The 18271-nt window shown below is 45.3% G+C and overlaps 2 protein-coding genes and 1 pseudogene across 3 annotated transcripts in view; 2 read left to right on the top strand and 1 right to left on the bottom strand.

Annotated features, from left to right (window-relative positions):
- Positions 1-10155, top strand: part of Foxk (forkhead box K) — a 57087-nt gene extending 46932 nt beyond the window's left edge. Inside the window, exon 8 of the mRNA XM_077670130.1 lies at positions 5760-10155. Within this exon, the coding sequence (XP_077526256.1) occupies positions 5760-6259 (500 nt within the window). The 3' untranslated portion in view covers positions 6260-10155. The remainder of the gene's footprint in view (positions 1-5759) is intronic.
- On the top strand, positions 9-5734 carry LOC144138058 (uncharacterized; annotated as a pseudogene).
- A 1100-nt stretch (positions 10156-11255) lies between the features above and the next one.
- Positions 11256-18271, bottom strand: part of LOC144138056 (neuronal-specific septin-3-like) — a 78345-nt gene continuing 71329 nt past the window's right edge. For both annotated transcript variants that reach the window (XM_077670131.1, XM_077670132.1), the window contains 3 exons: positions 17754-17849; positions 17265-17413; positions 11256-14266 (listed from right to left, as the gene is read on the bottom strand). In XM_077670131.1, the coding sequence (XP_077526257.1) occupies positions 14128-14266; positions 17265-17413; positions 17754-17849 (384 nt within the window). In that variant the 3' untranslated portion in view covers positions 11256-14127. The remainder of the gene's footprint in view (positions 14267-17264; positions 17414-17753; positions 17850-18271) is intronic.

The following is an 18271-nucleotide window of genomic DNA, read 5'->3' as shown; positions in this document are numbered from 1 at the left end:
CCTGTCCTCTTCCATTAGTAACCATGTTCCCGTGACGCCCCGATACTGATTCGTCTGAGCCTAGTTTGTCTCAAGTTGCGTGGAACGGCTCGAGTTTTCATTGCGGGGCATGTCTGAAGGCTGTTGATGTTTGGCCAGGGTTCTCAGTAATAACAGAGAAGGGAAGGACTCAAAGGGGAAGGGTGACGATTATCATAAGTAGAGGCCCTAGCTTTCCGCGATTCCGCGAAAAATCGCGGAAATGAAGTTTTCTCGCGGAGATCCGAAAAAAAAATTTTTTAAAGTGTGGCGCTGCGTCCCCACAATAATAGAATCGGCGAAATGTGGCAGGAAAGTGGTATTTTCAGTTAATAACGGCAAAATGTTTTCTGTTATTTCTCAGAAACGTTTTTACTCTTAAAAATAAATTTGGATCTGCGTATTCCAACTTTATCAAAATAAAAGTGTTTAGGTGGCGCGGCCATCACCCAAATCAAGGGCCTCGGCCATAGCCGTAGTCAACTATCCATCCAACGCGCAACAAGAGTAGACGCCATCTTTTGCTGTATTCACGAGCGGCGCGACTGGCTCTGCCGGCTTTGTTTTCCGTGTTGGTGCGAGCAGTGTGGAGATGGCCCTTTCAAAATCTCATTTAAGCAAGAAAACGGCCAAAGAACGCGCTCGAGAGTACAAGCAGGTCAGCTTCTACGAAGATGGAGGAATCCTTTTTTGCGGAGTCTGCGCGAGAGCAGTTGACTACCGTCGCAAATCAACTATTGACGAGCACGTTGAAAGCAACCGACACCGTAAGAACGCCGACTCTCACAAGCGAAAATGCGAACAACCATCAGAAGACGGCGCTGGGAGTTCGAGAACAGCTCCTAAGCAAAGCCGACTGCAAACGCTGGAGTCCGTAATCACCGCTGGTGAAGTGAGGCACGACATTGTGCTCAAGTTCCTGGATGCGCTGGTGTCGGCTAATAGTCCCTTGGAGAAGGCGGACAATCCGAAGCTGCGGACGTTTCTCCAGACACACGTGCGGAACGGCGGATCGCTGCCTGGTTCTGACGCGCTCCGCCGCCGACTTCCCGAGTTGTTCGAGAAGCACGAGACAGCCTTGAAAGCGATATTCCGAGGTGCCACGGTGTCTGTGATTACGGACGAAACAACCGACGACCAAGCAAAATCGGTTGTAAATGTACTGTTCGTTAGGTCGGCCAAAAGCGCGAGTGCCTCAATGATGCAGCCAGTACTGGTAGAAGTTAAACTCGGCCGTGATAGGGCGCATTGTAACAAAAACGTTGACAACGTACGGAGTTGAATTTGAGGATGTTGCAGGCTTCGTAAGCGATAACGCTTCTTAACATGGTCAAGTCCTTTAAGGAGTGCATAAAGCCACTTTGTGAAGGCGCTGTTCACATTACTTGCGTAGCCCATGCAGTGAACATTGTAGGCAGCACCTTGCAGGCCTCTTTTCCTCTGGTAGACAGATTTGTGGCCTGTGTGAAGAAAGCTTTCCGGCTGTCGAGTAGAAAGAGAGCTTTCTACAAGTCTCACCTGGAAAAGTGGGGGGTCGAGTGTGCCAAAAGTAGGTGGAATTCATGGATTGAAGCTGTTGAGCAGCATTCTGCCTACTTTGACCACTATCCTTCTTTGCTGAGGGAGGTTCATGAGAAGTACGGTGATGCAGCATGTGTTGACTCTCTCTTGGAACTCTTGAGTGAACACTCAACGGAGCTTAAGTACAGCATGCGATGCAGTGCAGTGTTCGACAAAAAAAGTGGCAAGCCTGCTAAAAGCAGAAGAGGGTCAGCGTGTAGCCTGCCATAAAGTGTACAATGCTTTGTTTGCACTCTGGGGATATTTGGAGGCAGCTGCACAGGAAAACTTTGAAGTGCAACTGAAGAAAGAAAACATTGCACACGACGAGGCCCATCAGATTGCAAGCAAGGTGAAGGCTGCAATGACTTAAAGCGGCTAGCAAGGCTCTAGTATACTTGGAGAACTCTGAAACTTGGAAGTTCTTCAAGAGTGTGAGGTGCTTGGATCCCCTGCAAGTTGGGTGTCTCTCGGACAAGAGGTCAGAGTTTGGGGCCGTTCCTGGACTCGGGGAAGAATCCCTAGCCCTAGCTGCTGAATGGCAGGTGCACCTGAAGTCTGCCCAAGACCTCAAGTCTAGTAACAGGGACTTGGCACCATTTCTTTCGAAACAAGAAAAGCTGGGTGAAGATTTTGATGTCCTGGCTTTCTGGACTGGGATGGAGCACCTGACTCCAACGCTCTCTTCCATTGCCCTTAAGGGGGGACGCGGGTCTTAGAATGGTCCAAAATCGCGAAAATACGCATTTTGGGAAAAACACATTTTTGAAGTCTTTATACCTTCAAGCACCTACTCTGAAAGTTTCACCGCTGAATTTGATCGGGAATACCGTATTTACCCGATTCTAACGCGCACTTTTTTCCGAAAAAATAGGCCGAAAAATCGCATGCGCGTTAGAATCGGATACAAAACCGAAACTGCAGAAACAGCGGAAATTTCGTCCCACCTATCGCCATCGCCATCTCAACATGGCGCCAAAGCTCTTAGCAACGATTTTCCGGACGCAGCAAGCCTAGGCGTCTAGGATTTTCTATCGGCGTTCACACAAATAGTCAAATCGTTTCACTTGCGCGCTTGATAACAGCAATGGCAGCAGCGGCTCCCACGCGTTCAAAACGAGCGGTCGGCTGAAGCGTGCACCTCTGAAGAAGCTCTCGGGATGGGCGTGCGAGGCGTGGGCCATGATCCCATCGACCATGCATGGTTGAACGTTCGTTCAGAAGTGTGGCATCACGAACGCGCTTGATGGCACCGAGGACGAGATGTTGTGGTCAGCGGAGAGCGATGAGGAGTGAGATTACTTCGGGAATAAATTGCCCGTTTCTCTCGCTTTCGTTTGTCTGGGTCGCAAAGACCCGTGCGCGTTACCATCCGAGGTGCAAGTTTTTTCGGTTTTTTTGCCAGGAAAATCGGGTGCGCGTTAGAATCGGGGGCGCGTTAGAATCGGGTAAATACGGTAATCTCAAAAACGACTTTGAAAACGCAGCGGGAGCCGCAAAACGCCGAAAACCGGGCTAAAAAAGCTTGAACTTCGCGCGCGCGCCACACTCGAAGCAGACTGCCGGCGGCGGCCATCTTGGGCTCGCTTTGTAGCTGATTTCTTTGTGCGTATTTTGCGCCATCTCAAAATGGCGTCGCATGGGGAGAACGAGCGTTACCGCCGATTTACTGAAGGTCGTTTCGGAGCCGCTGATTGGCAGGAGCACGCGCGCTCGAGTCGAGCCCCCCGTTCTGCGTCTCTGATTGGCCGGCGCCGTTGAGCCGCCATTTTTTTTTGTTTTGTTTTTGCAGGCGCGCGTTCGCTTCCGCAGTATTTTCAATTCGGGTGCGTTTTCTCTGCCGTTAGTGACTGCGATTCTGTCACACCGTCTTTATGTCTCGTGCCGCAATGCCTGGAGACCTTTACCTCAAGGAACTACGCGCTGCAAGCGTATGAAAACACGATGGAAGACGCCGTAGACGGCGGTGCCGAGATCGCCTGTCACGTACGAACCTGGTCCGAGAAGCGCCGCGTGGAAACGTCCAGATTTAGTTAGCTGTTGTGCTTTGGTTATATTTGTGGGAAAAAAAAAAGTCCGCAGCACAATATGTTTGTGCTTTTCTGTAGTTTGCATCGACGTTGAAGGAAGTGCAAAGAAGGAACTACCGTACGTGAAGGTTCAGCAAAAAGTGCAGTTTTCCAGCGCTGTTTACAAAAGTTTTTCATTACTTGCATAGAGCCTTCCTGGTTATTTTTGGGGTACGGTCACATACTTTGTTTTTTTTTCTTTAGGAACAGAGTGACATGGCGATTTTTATATTGGGCCATGCTGTAGCAAGAGTTAGAAACTAGATTTTCCTTTCTTAGTTTGCAACGTCATGCTCTGCCTTACTGAGTGTTTCACTATCAGGCTTTTGACCTAGGATGATAAGACTGGTATCATTTAATTTGCAATAAATAGATCTAGCAGGTGATGCTGTTTGTATCACTCTGGTATACATCGCCAAATCGAAGTCCACCTCCTGCAGCTCTACAGTTTATTTTGTGAGGTCACGCTCTTCCTTGCGTGGTGTTTCCTTATCTTACTCTTTAGCCAGGATAACAAGACTGGTATTATTTAATTTGTATTGAATTGGTCTAGCAGCTGACGCTATTTGTATCACTGAAGCATTGGTCACCAAAGTGCATTTCACCTACAGCCTTGCTATAGGTTTGAGATGCATAGCAGGACAATCTCTAGTTCTGGGTGGCTGCTGTGCTTTAGTCTCATTGGTAGCACAAAAATAACAGCAGCACATGGTATTTGTGCCTTTCTGTATTCTGTGAAGACACTGAAAGAAAAGGTGAATGAGGATATACAGTTTCTGAAGTGTAACAGTAGAAAATTTAATTTTCCTTCGCAATTTGTACGGTATTCGTGCGAATTTATGTCAATCTTTCCAGAGGTATTTTTGTGTTACAGTCACATAGTTGGTATGCTTTTCTTCGTGAAGAATAGAGCTACAAAATGATGCTATTTATATTGTTGTAGCTATGCTGTAGCAAAAGTTACCGTGATCTAAAACTTCAAATGCATTTTTCTCAGTTTCTTTTTTTGCAAGACCAAGCTCTGCCTTACGGGGGTTTTTGTAATGTTGCTCTTAGGCTAGGATGACAAGACTGGTACCATTGTATTCATACTGAATTGATCTAGGGGGTGATGCTATTTTTATTGCTCTGTCATTGTTTACATATTTGCAAAAATTAATAAAAATGAGGCAATTTTATACGAATTGTTGATATCAAATGTTCACCTCTTTCATGCTTTGCAAAAGTCTTCGAAATGAATAAAAATAGCATAGCCCCCCAGAGTAGACCTTTGGCATTAAGTCCGTATAAATCATCATTGAGTTTGCTAAAGCGAAATTGCTCTAAACCCCCGTAAGAAATGCCTCAAAAAATAAATTTCAAAGTGTTGTATTTCTTGAACAAATGAAGCTACGTTAAAACTAATTACATATTTGAAATCAGTGTAAAAAACTGCTTAAGACTGCCAATTTTCATCTAGCTGGCACTAATAATAAAAAAAATTGTCTAAAGACCCACCTCCCCCCTTAAATACCTGTCAGTGCCAATCAACTCTGTTGACGCTGAAAGGTCATTCAGTCGCTATGGTGACATCGTGTCTCACAAGCGCCATTCTCTTGGCGAAGAAAGCACAAAACATCACCTCATGCTCAGCCACAACAGCTTCCTTGAGTTGTAAATGACATCTAGCATGTTAGGACTCAGTCTCATCTGTGTGTGTGTAGTGAAAGTGTGTAATAAATGAACTGTTACATGTACCACATGCCTTTTCACTGTTGCCGCAGAATTTTGCAGATTCCCCTATCTGGAACCGCAGAATTTGAAATTTTCCGCCGCAAAAAGTAAGGGCTCTAATCATAAGACACTGGGGCATGTTTTCTTGCGCAAGAAAGACGGAAACTTGAAGGAGAAGAAAACGGACAAGACAAACACTTCTTTTCTAAGTTCCCGTCGTTTTTGCACTAGAAAACATGTTGCAGTACCAACTTGCCAAACTTTCTGCACTAATTATGAGACATGTTTAAGGACTCCACACTAATGTTCTCAAGTTTACTATATCAGTAGGAGTGCTTAGGTGATTGTGTTACATTACCGAAATTTACAGGTTTTGTTTCCCACTGTTCTCTTCCGCAGAGCGCAGCTACCCGAGGGGTCCGCCCGAGCTCTTCTACCAGCCCAAGCCGCTCGGGCTGTCGTCCAGCGCGGAGCACGTGCCGTCTTCCTCCTCGGCTGCCTCCTCCTCCTCTCCCCCGCCCCTCCACCCGACCAGCGTCATCGTGCAGGCACCCTCCCTCGCCTACGCGCAGCCGCCCACCCCGGACTCCTCCTCCTCTCCGCCCGCGGCGGCGGCAACACCCCTGCCGACGCATCCGCGCAAGCGCCACTACGAGATGGCCACCTCTTCGACGTCGTCCGCAATGTCGACGCCCTCTTCCACCTCGGTGGGTGGCAGCGGAGGCCGGGACCGGGAAAGCATCTCCCCCGCACGGCCCCCGCCGTCCAAAGTCCATCGGAGCGGCTCTGACGAGGCCACTCCGTCGTCGGCTTCGCCGCCGACCTCTACGACACCGTCGTCGACACCAGTGACTTCCGCCGCCACGGACTCTGTCCCCACTTCTTCGGCCTCGTCCTAATGATGGCATCACGCCTGTTAGTGTTGCCGCTTTTTTCCCCCTCTCCTCGCATTTCCCCCCCCTCCTACTGTGTCGTCGTAGTGTCGTTACCAACTAGCTTTTTTTTTTTTCTGTCTGCCAATTCACTCGCCAGCTTCCTTATCTCTCAATTCTTTCTCCTGTGTTACCTCTAGTTATTGCAACCCCCAAAGGCTTCCCTAGTGGGGTTAATTGCCCCCTTTTGTCCCCGTCTGCGCTTTTTTTTTTCCCCGCCCTCGCTCGTGGGTGGCTTGCTTCGTCGAAAGGCAAGGGTCGCCACATTTCCCGCTTTTCTTCTCATCACCTAGGAATTTTCATTTTTTTCGTCTCTTAAAAAGCGGCCTTTGTGTCTTTTTTTTAATCACGTCATTTTTATCTCCATGGGCATCCATTTTTTTGCATCTTCCCTCATCCAACATCCCTTGGAACATTTTTCTCTTCACTTCCCGGGCTTTTTCTTCTAGTTTCGAGCGATGGAAGAGAAAGAGCTACCGTGCTGGTGCACTTGCCATTTTGGCGCTACAAACACTCCCTCGCGAAATTGTTTTTTTCTGTTTTCTGTTTCAAGGAGCAGCTTTTCTCTTCGTTCGGTTACTAAGGCACCGAGTGCCCTGAACCTCACACACACACCCTTTGCATGACCCGGTTTCAATTCCTGTCCTTTATATAATGTCAGGATGCCCGCTCCTCCTAGAGGGAGAAAATAAAGAGGGAGGAGACATAATCCACCCCCGTTTTTGCTCGCTTCGCGGCGTCCTCATTATGACAGAAAAAAGAAAAGGCATCCACACTTCTTTCCTTTCTCGTCTCTTCATTCTAGAGGCAGCCGACGGTCTTGGAAGCGTTGGTCTTGGTCATTGCCTGTACTCGATTGTTGTGCCTGGTTTTGCTAAGCACGTCTAGATTTCTTGTGGCATGCGACGGAGAACTCATTGATTGACGTGTTTTGTAGATGTTTCAGAGCGCGTAGAGGGGAGCAGAAGGTCACCTTATCGCGCCAGGAAAGAAGACCACCCATGTTGGTGCTCGGCACAAAGCTGTCGTCGTAATTGTACAAAAAGAAAACGCAACGGTAGTGACGCAACATGTAGGAGGGATCCCGTAGTAATTTTATCATCCTTTGGGCATGGTTGCATGCCTTGGGAGGGGGGGTGGTGGTGTTGATTGCACGGGAAGAGCGTTGAGCTCAAGGGTGGACCTTGTGGCACGCCATCATTTTACAGCTTGCTTGTGGGGTGATGGAGCTAGGTTGAAGTGGTGTACCATACCATGTACAGGTAGAGTGTTACGCAAGGCTTATCGCAGAAGAGCTTGTTGAGAGTTGTGTACAGTGTAAAAAAAAAAAAAAAGGAGAGGCTAATGTCGTTTTAAATGCGGGTGCTCGCAAAGGCTGGTGAAAGAGAAGTAGCGGTGAAGTTTCCGGGGACCGTACTAACTACACCGATCTCGCTCAGAAGTGACGTTGGACCAGAGGTGTGTCACCTCTGGAGTGGAATGGTTTTTGAGAAGAGCTTGTAGTTCGCGATTCGAGAAGCTGCTTTGCAGAGCAGGCCCATCCGAGTGGTTGTGTGGAGTCGAAAGCAAGGGGCGGCGTTTTGGACATTTCTCTCTTCCCCAGGTGCCAGGCTGTGTGCGCTACTGCGCAGTGCGATGCGATGGAGGCAGTGAAGCGCTTTTTTTTTTAATCTCCCATCAAAGTTTTCCTTCGCTTAAAGTTGGGGATGATTTTTTGGAACACACAAGCGTTGCTAGTCACGCGCTCGCTGCCTTTAAGGGTTTTTTTTGGGGGGGGGGGAACAATTTGATTCGACGTCGTCGTGGCTAAAGTCTCAGCATGACTGCACATATCACCCGGCCTCCTGGTCTTGTGGAGTGGGTTTTTTTTTGCTTTTGAAGAGCTTTTAGTGCGGTATTTTTGCTCTAGTTATGGCAGGAGGGCAGAGGTGCTTCCGAGATGAGTTTCGCCTCTTGGCGACTACAAGCGACTTGCAACCTGGCTGTGGATTGAACTAGCAAGCGAAGCCGCGCATGAAGGCGTGTTGGAGCAGGTGACGTTCTTTGAGCGACCGTTTCTTTTCGCCAGTACTGGGTTGGGAAATTTCGACGACTCCGCAACGCTTGTTGCCACCCGTCAGGGGCGTGCGGAAACATTGCGCATGTTTGTGGAGTGAAAGGCGTTGACTTGTTCCCGGACCTTGAGGGATGGGAAAAAAAAAATCTTTTTCTTCCTTTTGTATTTGTTGCTTGGCTTGAGCAAAAGCTGGTTTTGGAAGGTGTTGACATAGCCTGTTGTAAAGGACACAGAGTTGTTGTTCTCTCGCATGCCGCTTTGGAGTATTTTGTAAGAAAAAGAAAAGGAAAGAGGGTGAAAGAGTAAAAAAAAAAAAAAAGTCTCAACGGAGCGCACAGGCCCCTGTGTGCTGACGACGCTTTTTTGGAGTACAGAAAATGCACTGCTTGACTTCCTCCTCGCTGCGTTTGTTCCCGTTGTCGCCTTTTTCTTTGTTCGGTTGGTTCCTCCTCTCATCGTCGTAACGTAACACTTGAATGGCTTCTTCCCCCCTCTCTCGTTCCTCTTTTTGACCCACGCTGTTGCAGTACGTGGTGATAAGACGTTGTAGGCACATTTAAACAAATTGTTTGTACATAGATTACCGAAGTAAACGATGCTAGCTGCTGGTTTGCCTCTCGGTTGCATGCACTGACCCCCTCGTCCTGAAGTGGCGACGGAAAGAGGTTGACTTCGTTGAAGTGAGCAGCTTGCTTGTTGCACGTTTGTTTCCGTTGTTTTTTTGTTTTTTCGTGGTATTTTTCTTCCTGGACGGCAGCAGAGTTAATTTCTTTTGGCGGGCAGTTACGCGTTTAGAAAGGTTATGCTGTTTTTACGGCAATCGACCCTTTTCCTGGTCAGCTTGGCTCTTGCGGGTTTGGTTTGCGATATTCAAATGCTGGTCCGAAATGGGTCGTATCGTAGTGTGGCGTTTTTTTTAGTCACTGAAATTAGTTTTAAATTACCTTTTTGACTGATAGTTGGTTTATTATTAACATAACAGCTATAAGGGGGGACATACTGGTCATGATAGCACCAAAGAATTGTTCCTCAAACGGTGTTGTTAGTGAACTTGGGTATTTGTAGCGCCTTGCTTTCAGTATATTGTGGACTAAATAAACACTTGCGCCGCTCCTGTCAGTTCCAACAATCGGCGTCACTTTTTTCCCCTCTCACTCTCCTAGGCTTGAGTGTGTAACGGCTTAGTTAACAGAAAAGGGGTTTCTTGGAATGTTATTCTTGTCTCGGTGGTTGAGGCGCTCATTAGGTTTTTTTTTTTTTTTTTTTTTCTTGTTGTGCTTGCCGTCTTAGCAGTTTAATTGAAGCGCCCGTTTCGTTCTCTCCGAAAAGAAAATGGAGAATTCGGAAGTTGTAGCTTCGGCGTTTAACAAATGTTTTGAAAGAAAAACCATTCTCATCGTCACATCGCGAAACTTTTTTTTTTTTTTCCATGATGCTGCGAGTTTTCCGCATCCATATTCATAAGAGCGTCTTCGTTTTTTTGTTATTTTTTTTTTTCTTGCAATAATAAACTCCTCACCTGGACGCCTCACATAGATGAGGTCGTCGTCATGACGACGCCAGACGGGAGTGATGTTCCCACACGCGTACGAGAGCCAAGTTAGGCAGTTCTCGTTGCTTTTCTTTTTTTCCGGTGTTCCCATGTTTTCTTTTTCCGATGAACTCCCTATCTCTCCCATGTTACCGCCCCCTCCCCTCCCTCACATCTCTTCGAAAGAAGAAAAAGAGAAAAAATTATGTCACCAGAACAAAACACCTGAAAAACAAAACAAGGCAACACCTTTTAAATAAATTTATTCTTTGTTGACACATGGTGTTTGTCTCGGTTCTTATTTCCTTTCCACTTATAGGGCGTGCGGTTGAAGATAGCAACGCCAACACATTCTGAGCCAACGCCAACACAACCAACACAGCCCTGCTGAGAAGAGGTGTGCTTAAAAAGACAGTACACTGTTATAAGGTGCTTGTGGGGCGAGTTGTCGTGCAGTTTGTTGTAGCTCGTCCTGTTTCACACGATTTTTGTCAAGATGAATTGCCTTTGGGAAATCAAAACTACATTTACACCAAAGCGCTGAACACCATTACAGTCTGCGAAAAGTACTCTTGCAGTCAAGACGGTCATTGCTATCCAGTGACGCCCTATATCAATTGCCGAAGCCATTTCTTTCAACTTGCAAGGTTTCAGTTCGCTGTGCAGTTCCTTGCCGGTTTATAAACTCTGACATGAGCGCATTAGGGGCGCGGTTTGTCGACGTAGCTAGCCCGCAGGACCCAAGTAGAGCCACACGGCGTTTCGTCATCGAGGCATCCCACGGAGGCTTCGAAAGCCAAGCGGTTTATATAGTTGGTAAGCGTTTGAAACTCGTGAACTGCTGGCGCTTGTCATACATCTCTTCGTTGTTTAGTGCAGAGAAAACTGCAAGTGCATTTGAGGCAAAATATATGTAATTAACCGGCAGCACCCGTTTTCATTTAGTTAGGAACGCTCGTTGTGTTGGTTTGTGCGATAGTAAGCGAAAAAAAAAAAAAGTGGCAGTGCAATGCCGGCACGTGGAAAAGCGAGCACAAAAAGAACAGTTTCAGGCACTGTTTCAAGCAGGGGGCGTGCAAGTGCTGCGGAGGCAGGAAATTTAAATTTCATTGTGTGGCAGCAGTGCGCAGATAACGGCTCTATAGCCCATTACGGCGAACCGCTGCTCTGCACTTCCGGCAGCTTTCACGTTGAGTGAAAACAGCTTTAATTTTTTCTTTAGGGTTTTGTTGGGTGCACATTTTTGTGTCCGAGGTATTTTCACCGACTGTCATAAAACCAAGGTTTTTATTGCCGCTTCATTAAGAAATAGTAAAAGGTAGATACATAATTACATTTCTTGCCACAGATGAAAAACATTGCATTTTGTTTTAATCAAAGATAATCGTGGCAAATGAAGTTTTGTTCAGGAACTCGCAGTTATCAGAATGGACCAAAGGTGAATTTAAAGAAGGAGTATAAATTAAATTTGTTGTATTTGTTACCAATAGGACTGTATTTCATTGCTGTTCTTAAAGAACCTTTGAGTGTTTTTTATCTTAAACAAATTTTAGGAAATAGATGATGCAGCTAGCACTATGAGAACCCACATAAAATACAAAGATTGCATGTCAGACTAATTACTACTACTGGACCTGGAATTTGTTTAGGTCCAAGTTTATATGAGCAGCACATTGTGCGCCACGATTTAGTGCTGTAAAATCTTGTATCTTATATGGGTTTTTCTGGTTAGATGCCGCTTGACAGAAGTGGCTTTGTAATTCGGTTAAGGCTGTACCGACTACTGCTACAATAGGAGTTTGGGAAAGTAAAACAACTGATATAAACTGACTGAAAGCCTGTTCGTAAGTTGTATCAAATAATCTAGTTGTATCAAGTAGTGGATTTTGGTGCAATTCCTCGCGTGACGTACAAAACAAATTGTAAACTGCCCAACATACTGAAGCCTTGCAAGTTGGACGTACATTCGATGTCCTCATTGTTAGGACTTACCAGCACATCAAAAATAGCACTCTTGTTCCCTTTCAAAAGCTCTCACTTCACTCTGAAATTCAAAAAATAGAACTATCTCGAAGAACTCCTTGAGGCCACTGCGTTAAATCACTGCGTGGAGTCGTTTTTTTTTTAATAATTCTGCAGTGACGTTTGTTAGTATTACTAGTTTGGCTTTGGGAAAAATTCAACTAGCACTCACAATCTCGCTGTGATCGTGCATGGGTATTTCGAATTAGCAGTGCTAATATCGAACAGCCTAGATGTGGATTCAGAAATGTTAGAGTTCTGTCTACACCACACATTTTTGGGATTCGAGTACTGGCGACATCGGAACAGCAATTGCATTCAAGTTTGATGGTTCCAGATTCCGCTGTACTAACATTTTACGCATGCATTTCTTTTTTTTTTCCCTTGGCAGGCACACATGATCGATATCGCACTCTAACTACCAAAATGATCTGGCCACACACAATTAACTGCTCCAGCACAACAACCATTACAGAATGGTACGTACATTCAATGCAAGATACAATGAAAAATACACGTGAGAGAGACGGTAAAGACAAACTATTACTCCGAGGACATTGTGTACGCTTAAAAGGACTTCACAGCCAGGGTCATCATTTCAAAATGGTGTTGCTACAGTACAGTACGCAACAGTCACAATAACATTGCTTCTCCAATGTCACTTCTGTGCTAAAGCAACTGCGATCACTCGTAATGTCGGAAAAAAGCTTTGGGTGTCATTGGCTTTTTAACATTGTAGTAAAGCTGGCAGTTTTAGGTTGTCCTTGTTGTATTGATGACCATAGCTTTTCTGTACGCTATTTCCAAGGCTTCCAGGACACGTTGCTTTTGCTGACAAGTCATTTGCCGATGAACAGTGACTGCTAGCGTATTCTCTCACGGTGGCTAAGCTATGACTAGAAGACCCACCAAAGGCTTGATCTCTGACCCTTCTACAAATGCAGTCGAGGCAGTTAGTTTAGGCATCACCCAGCAGAGGCCCCAGAGAACCTACGTTTTTCCAGGAAAGTCTGGAATAATATCTCGTACGTATGAGAACTCGCCGCTTGCTGTTTCGTCTAAATCACAATTAAAACCTGCTTATATGGTGGCAAGGGACGATTCTTTTGTCAGCAATTCCAGCTACGGCATGCAAAAATTGTTTCTGCAGAAACATGGTGTTGGCTGTCCTATATATGGCAGTGGATATATGTGCTGTTATGTAAAGAGAGTTTTTTTGGTTGTTGTTGAGACGACGAAGGCTGACTACATGTACAAAGCAGAAGCCACAGAGGTCTAAGCCACGAGAGCTATGTGATAAGGATGTTAAGGCAAGAGTTAAGACCCTGAATCAATGTGCTCGGAAGCGGGACAGTTTAATTTAGCGCGGTCATTTCACAAAATAGCACGACATTGACATTCACACTCACTACACATTGCCAAACGTTGAGACACAATCGCTGCTGCTGCTGCTACTTAAAACCCTGACGAGATCTCTTCACAACGACAGGAGATGGTAAGTTGAAGTTGATATGTAAGTGGAAGTGTCAAGCAGACATAAGCTAGAGAGAGCGAGAGAGAGAGAGAGAGAGAGACCTTTTTTCTGGGACACACCCACAGAAGGTGTTCAGAGCTTTTTGCTTACATGCACATCTTGGCACATTAACCACGCTCCCGTAAACTACAACACATCAGTTTTTGAGGTTACTTTTTGTTGTAGCTTACTTTTTCATTTCTATCCCTGTAGCATTCAAAAGCTATGCGAGATCTAGACTTTAACATAATCGCTCAAGGTGTGCAATATTCCAAAGCTTTTTCAGTCACACTTATTCTTGACATAGAAGATATGACTCTGCATAGGTATCAATGATGTGGCATGAATTCGGTTTTGACGATTTTGACAAGTTTTCTTTTTTTTTTTGTAACCTAGAGAAAATGAGTTTGGTTCAAGCGATGCACCCGGACATTCAACATGACCATTCAAGAATCTCTGCTTCTCGAATTCGTTTCGTTCAAGTTCACTCGTGACTTAAATTCGACAAATCTGCATAGACCACTAAAAGCAGCGTCAATTTGGTTTTAGCGATTTTGCCAAGCTTTTTTTTTTTTTTAATAGACAAAGTGAGGTTGCTGTGGTGAGAGTGCTTTGTCCGGCACGTCTAGAAGCACGCAAGCCTAGAACTGTCTTGCAATGAATGTGGGGGGAGGGTAGTTTGTTGAGGAGCCCAGTGATCGGACGCCTCTTCCTCAGAGGCTGCTTTCGTTGAGGTTAACGATGTTGATGGTGTGACCGTTGAGGTGACCATGGCGTGCCTGTAGCCTCTCGTGACGGAAGTTCTCGTAGTGAACGGTCTTGGTCACTTCGACGAGGTCCTGCATGTGCGTCCTGCGGTGCGGGGCAGAAAATGGGAAAAAACTAGTTGGCTCTCCATATCTGTGTTTCGAGGGTAGGTTCGGGCATAAGATATATGGGCATATATCATCATCATCATCATCACCCTATCTACATCCACTGCAGGGCAAAGGCGTCTCCCATCAATCTCCAATTATCCCAGTCCTGTGCTAACTGTAACCAATTTATCCCCGCAAACTTCTTGATCTCACCTGCCCATCTAACTTTCTGCCACCCCCTACCATGCTTGCCTTCTCTAGGGATCCACTCTGTTACCCTTAATGCCCAACGGTTATTTTGCCTTCGCATTACATGCCCTGCCCACGTCCATTTCTTCTTAATTTCTACATTTAATCTGTCTTTAGCACACGTTTATTCCCGTTGCATATATACGTACACCCATATATGGTGCGTACTTTAATAGTAGTGCATTCCTGGTGCTATAAGTTTTAAGTCTTGCACGATTAGTTATATTCACAACTAATAACACAAATGCATCTATAAAGCGCTTTCAAATAGCTTCAAATTTAGATGCTGCATGTCGTAGTTTACGTCTTCAAGTACGATCTTTCATTTGGACCTTCCAGGAAGGCTGGGCCTTCAAGTTTGGTTGTTGGAGAACATCTCGATCTTGAAATTTGATCCGAAGTGGAGATCTCTTTGTTCAGTTCACTATGGCCAGAGCCCAGTGCAAGGCTTTCCAATCCAGCAAGCCCAAAAATTTACCAACCTTTCCCTAAAGAAAGTTAAAGAGAAGTGCGCAAGCTCTCTGACATCAGAACTGCATCAGAAGTGCATCGAAACCATCGCTGAAAGTGTTTCCAATCAATTTCTCAAACCTTTAAAGACCCAAATTGCAAATAAGAACGTACCCATGCGAAGATTAGCCACGCACTGAGTAAAGGCAGCAGATAGATACACACGATCCAAATGTACACCGATACGGGGTTTATGAGGTAAAGGTATACTACTGTACTCCTCCTTCATGATCTACGCGTGTATTGTCTTATGTAGAACTGTTCGTTTTTTCGCTGTTTTAAAGTAACCATTTTGACACAATATGCATGCAGAGTGTGTCCATAGATAGTATCAGAGCTTTTCACTCAACCAACCGGTCTATGGGGAATTGCGTTAATTTTTAAAGACGATAGTCTTGCTTGGTCTACTTAAATGCAGATATTTCGGTCTGTCTGTATGTATGTCTGTCTGTCTTTCTGTCTGTAACTCAATTCATCCGCCTGAAGCAAAGTGAAACAGAGTTGCACAATAGCTTTATATACCCACAGTTAAATGTAAACGTCTAAGCCCGGTGGAAATGTTCGCACTTGTCAACATTGTTGAGCAAGAACAAAACATTACACAAATACGAGGCAGAAAATCAATACGTAAGTGATGTTTCTAGTGTTCCTTTATAAAAATTCATGAATGCTTGATTTTGGTGATAGCAAATGAAATACTACATCTACTGCAGAAAAATTCACTCCGTCGCCTGCTGTCGCCCGCGCCACTACAGCTTCTGGCGACATTTTCAGAAATCAAACGGCAACAGTTACCAAAGGTTCCACTAGATAGGTTCCATGTTCCACTTGGAACGCTCGTGCAGTAGGGCATCATGGTTCTATAAACGTTGTAGTAGGGTGCCTTGATTGACGCGTCTCTGCACCATATGGCAGCACTGGCACCGAGGCACGCAGCCTGGAGCAGTAGAACGCTGTAAATTTAAACTGCTTTGAGCAAACCTCTAGCGTGTTACCTTGGGAGGAACGAGACAGGAGAGGATCAGCATGAGAGGTGAGCGGGAAAGAGAAGGGAGGTATTTGCTTGCCGGGGGCGCCAGTCGACTATCGCCTTTCGCCGACATTGGCAACGAAAAAAGCAGATACGCGGCCATTTTGTTTACAGGATACCAGCAACCCTACTGAGAAAGCTTTCATTTTAAAAAAAAAGCAGAGGCAACGGCTAAATTCTGCCATAATTGCATGTGCCTCACAGCACTCTTCATCGTTGTGCCAGAGGAAAGAAAATTATGACACTACACTGTTACTGTCGGAAGATAATTGCAGTCATGTGACGTAGTGATGCAAGACAGTTGGCACAGCTGGAGTTCTCGAGATGCAAAAGTTCACAGTGTTCCAGGTATCCTCAGGCCAGCCTTACCAATGGCTTTTGCACAGCACCAATTTACTCTCCCGTAGGCGGAGCGCCTTTGAACCTTAATTTTGTATTGACCTTTTGTTTTTCTACCTCTTTCTTTTTGTAGCCTTTAAGTAACAAATCCAAGCTGAGGAGTGTGAAACTAAGATCCCTAGAAGTGTCCAACAGATTTCAGGTTACTTAACACTTGTCCAGAAAACATTTTGAGATATGAAGCAGCAATACTAGATTTCAGAAAGCAGCCTGTGCAAACTCGTTTCAGGATTGGATTAACTGATGACTCATCTGAAATACTACCGGGACACCCATGTCATTGTACACAGGCCATGATTCCAAAAATATCAGGGAGATTTTATGATTAGCTTACATAAGAGGTCATGCTTGTGTCTCTGCTTTCATAGGGTCACCGCCCAAATTTAGGCCAATTGTTTTATGAAGTTTTTACATTGTAAAGCGTGTGAAGTGTTTGGACATAACACACATGCAACTTCGATGGCTGCAGTATAAATCCATCTCTGCTTGCTAGGTAAAACAAAAAAAAATTAACCCAAGCAATCACCACCACTACTGCACTTTTGTTGTGCTACTTTAGAGATCGAAAACTCTCTAACTCTCTGTACATGGAGTGAGAGCTCTTGCTCTACCCTACGTGGCAGCGTAGAGGTTCCTCAAATCTCCTTTTTTTCTTGCTCAAAGCCAGCTCTAGAGTGAAACCTAGTTAATGGTATGGTCTGTTGACTACAGATTGGTATAGTCTATTGGCTATAGACTGGTACATAGTCCGGTATAGACTAAGTATACAGTCATGCAGCAGTTCATGCATATCATGACCACTGACCGTATGAGCATGTCCCTGAGGTCGGGAAACTCGCAATGGTGTCGGTTCTCGACCTCCACTAGCCCCCACTGCGTCTGCCGACCGTAGACCGTGCGACCGTTGATGGTGTGCTGCTTGTCGCTGCCGACCACGGCGAACGGAATGGCCGCCTGCATCCCGGAGATAAAAAAAACGAAAAGTCACTTCATACGCCTCTCCCTTCGCGAGTCGAATTCACGCTAGATCGCAAACAGAGTAAGTGCAGACCAGACTGTACAAAAACTTCATCCTGTCTGTTTTACGGATTTCACTTCTAGCGGTTACTGCCGCTTTTGCATGGCCAAAATGGCGTGTGAACCTTTTCTATATGGTAAGGCAAAATATAACTTTAGATTTTCACTCCGATATTTGGCCCGTGATAAGTTTTATCTCAATGTTTCTTTGCATCGGGAAGCGTGTTACTGTCTTCGGAATTAGTGTTGCACGGTTTTCAAGGTTTATATAACTTACCCTAATCTTGTTGTTGAGCACAGTCTCTTCAGGATCGTCCTCAAATTCTTGCACGGGGTACACACTGATGCCATTCTTTTGCAGGTCTTCTCTAATCTGAAAGGAAATGTAGTAATTGACAGACTGCCTATTACAGACATCACTACGGTAGATTACAGTGTCAAGAAAGCAAACTACCTCTCGCGGTACTGGCGGTATTGTTCATTAAGGGGGGACACTGGTCTTAAAACAATTTCTTTTAATTTTCAAGTGAACTCTGTGAAACTTGTCAGTCTTGCTGCTTTTTTCCCACTGATTTCAAATATGCCAGTATTTTTTCAGTTGGTCAATTAGTTCCCAAGATAATTAGAGATAATTAGCCATTTTGCCCCAACAATTAACAAAACAGTGTTGCTCACAAAACTGTAATCTTTATATTTTCCATTACTATGAACCCTGCTGAATGCAATCTTGGAAACAGTTTTTTGATGCATCGCTTGGAACTAATTTTACAGCTCATTAAACTTCGGTGTTTGAAA

The sequence above is a fragment of the Haemaphysalis longicornis genome, unplaced genomic scaffold (genome assembly GCF_048455015.1).
Source record: "Haemaphysalis longicornis isolate Haplotype H1 unplaced genomic scaffold, Haemaphysalis longicornis Haplotype H1 scaffold_5, whole genome shotgun sequence".
Taxonomy (NCBI): domain Eukaryota; kingdom Metazoa; phylum Arthropoda; class Arachnida; order Ixodida; family Ixodidae; genus Haemaphysalis; species Haemaphysalis longicornis.
This window is presented reverse-complemented; position numbering and strand designations above follow the sequence as displayed.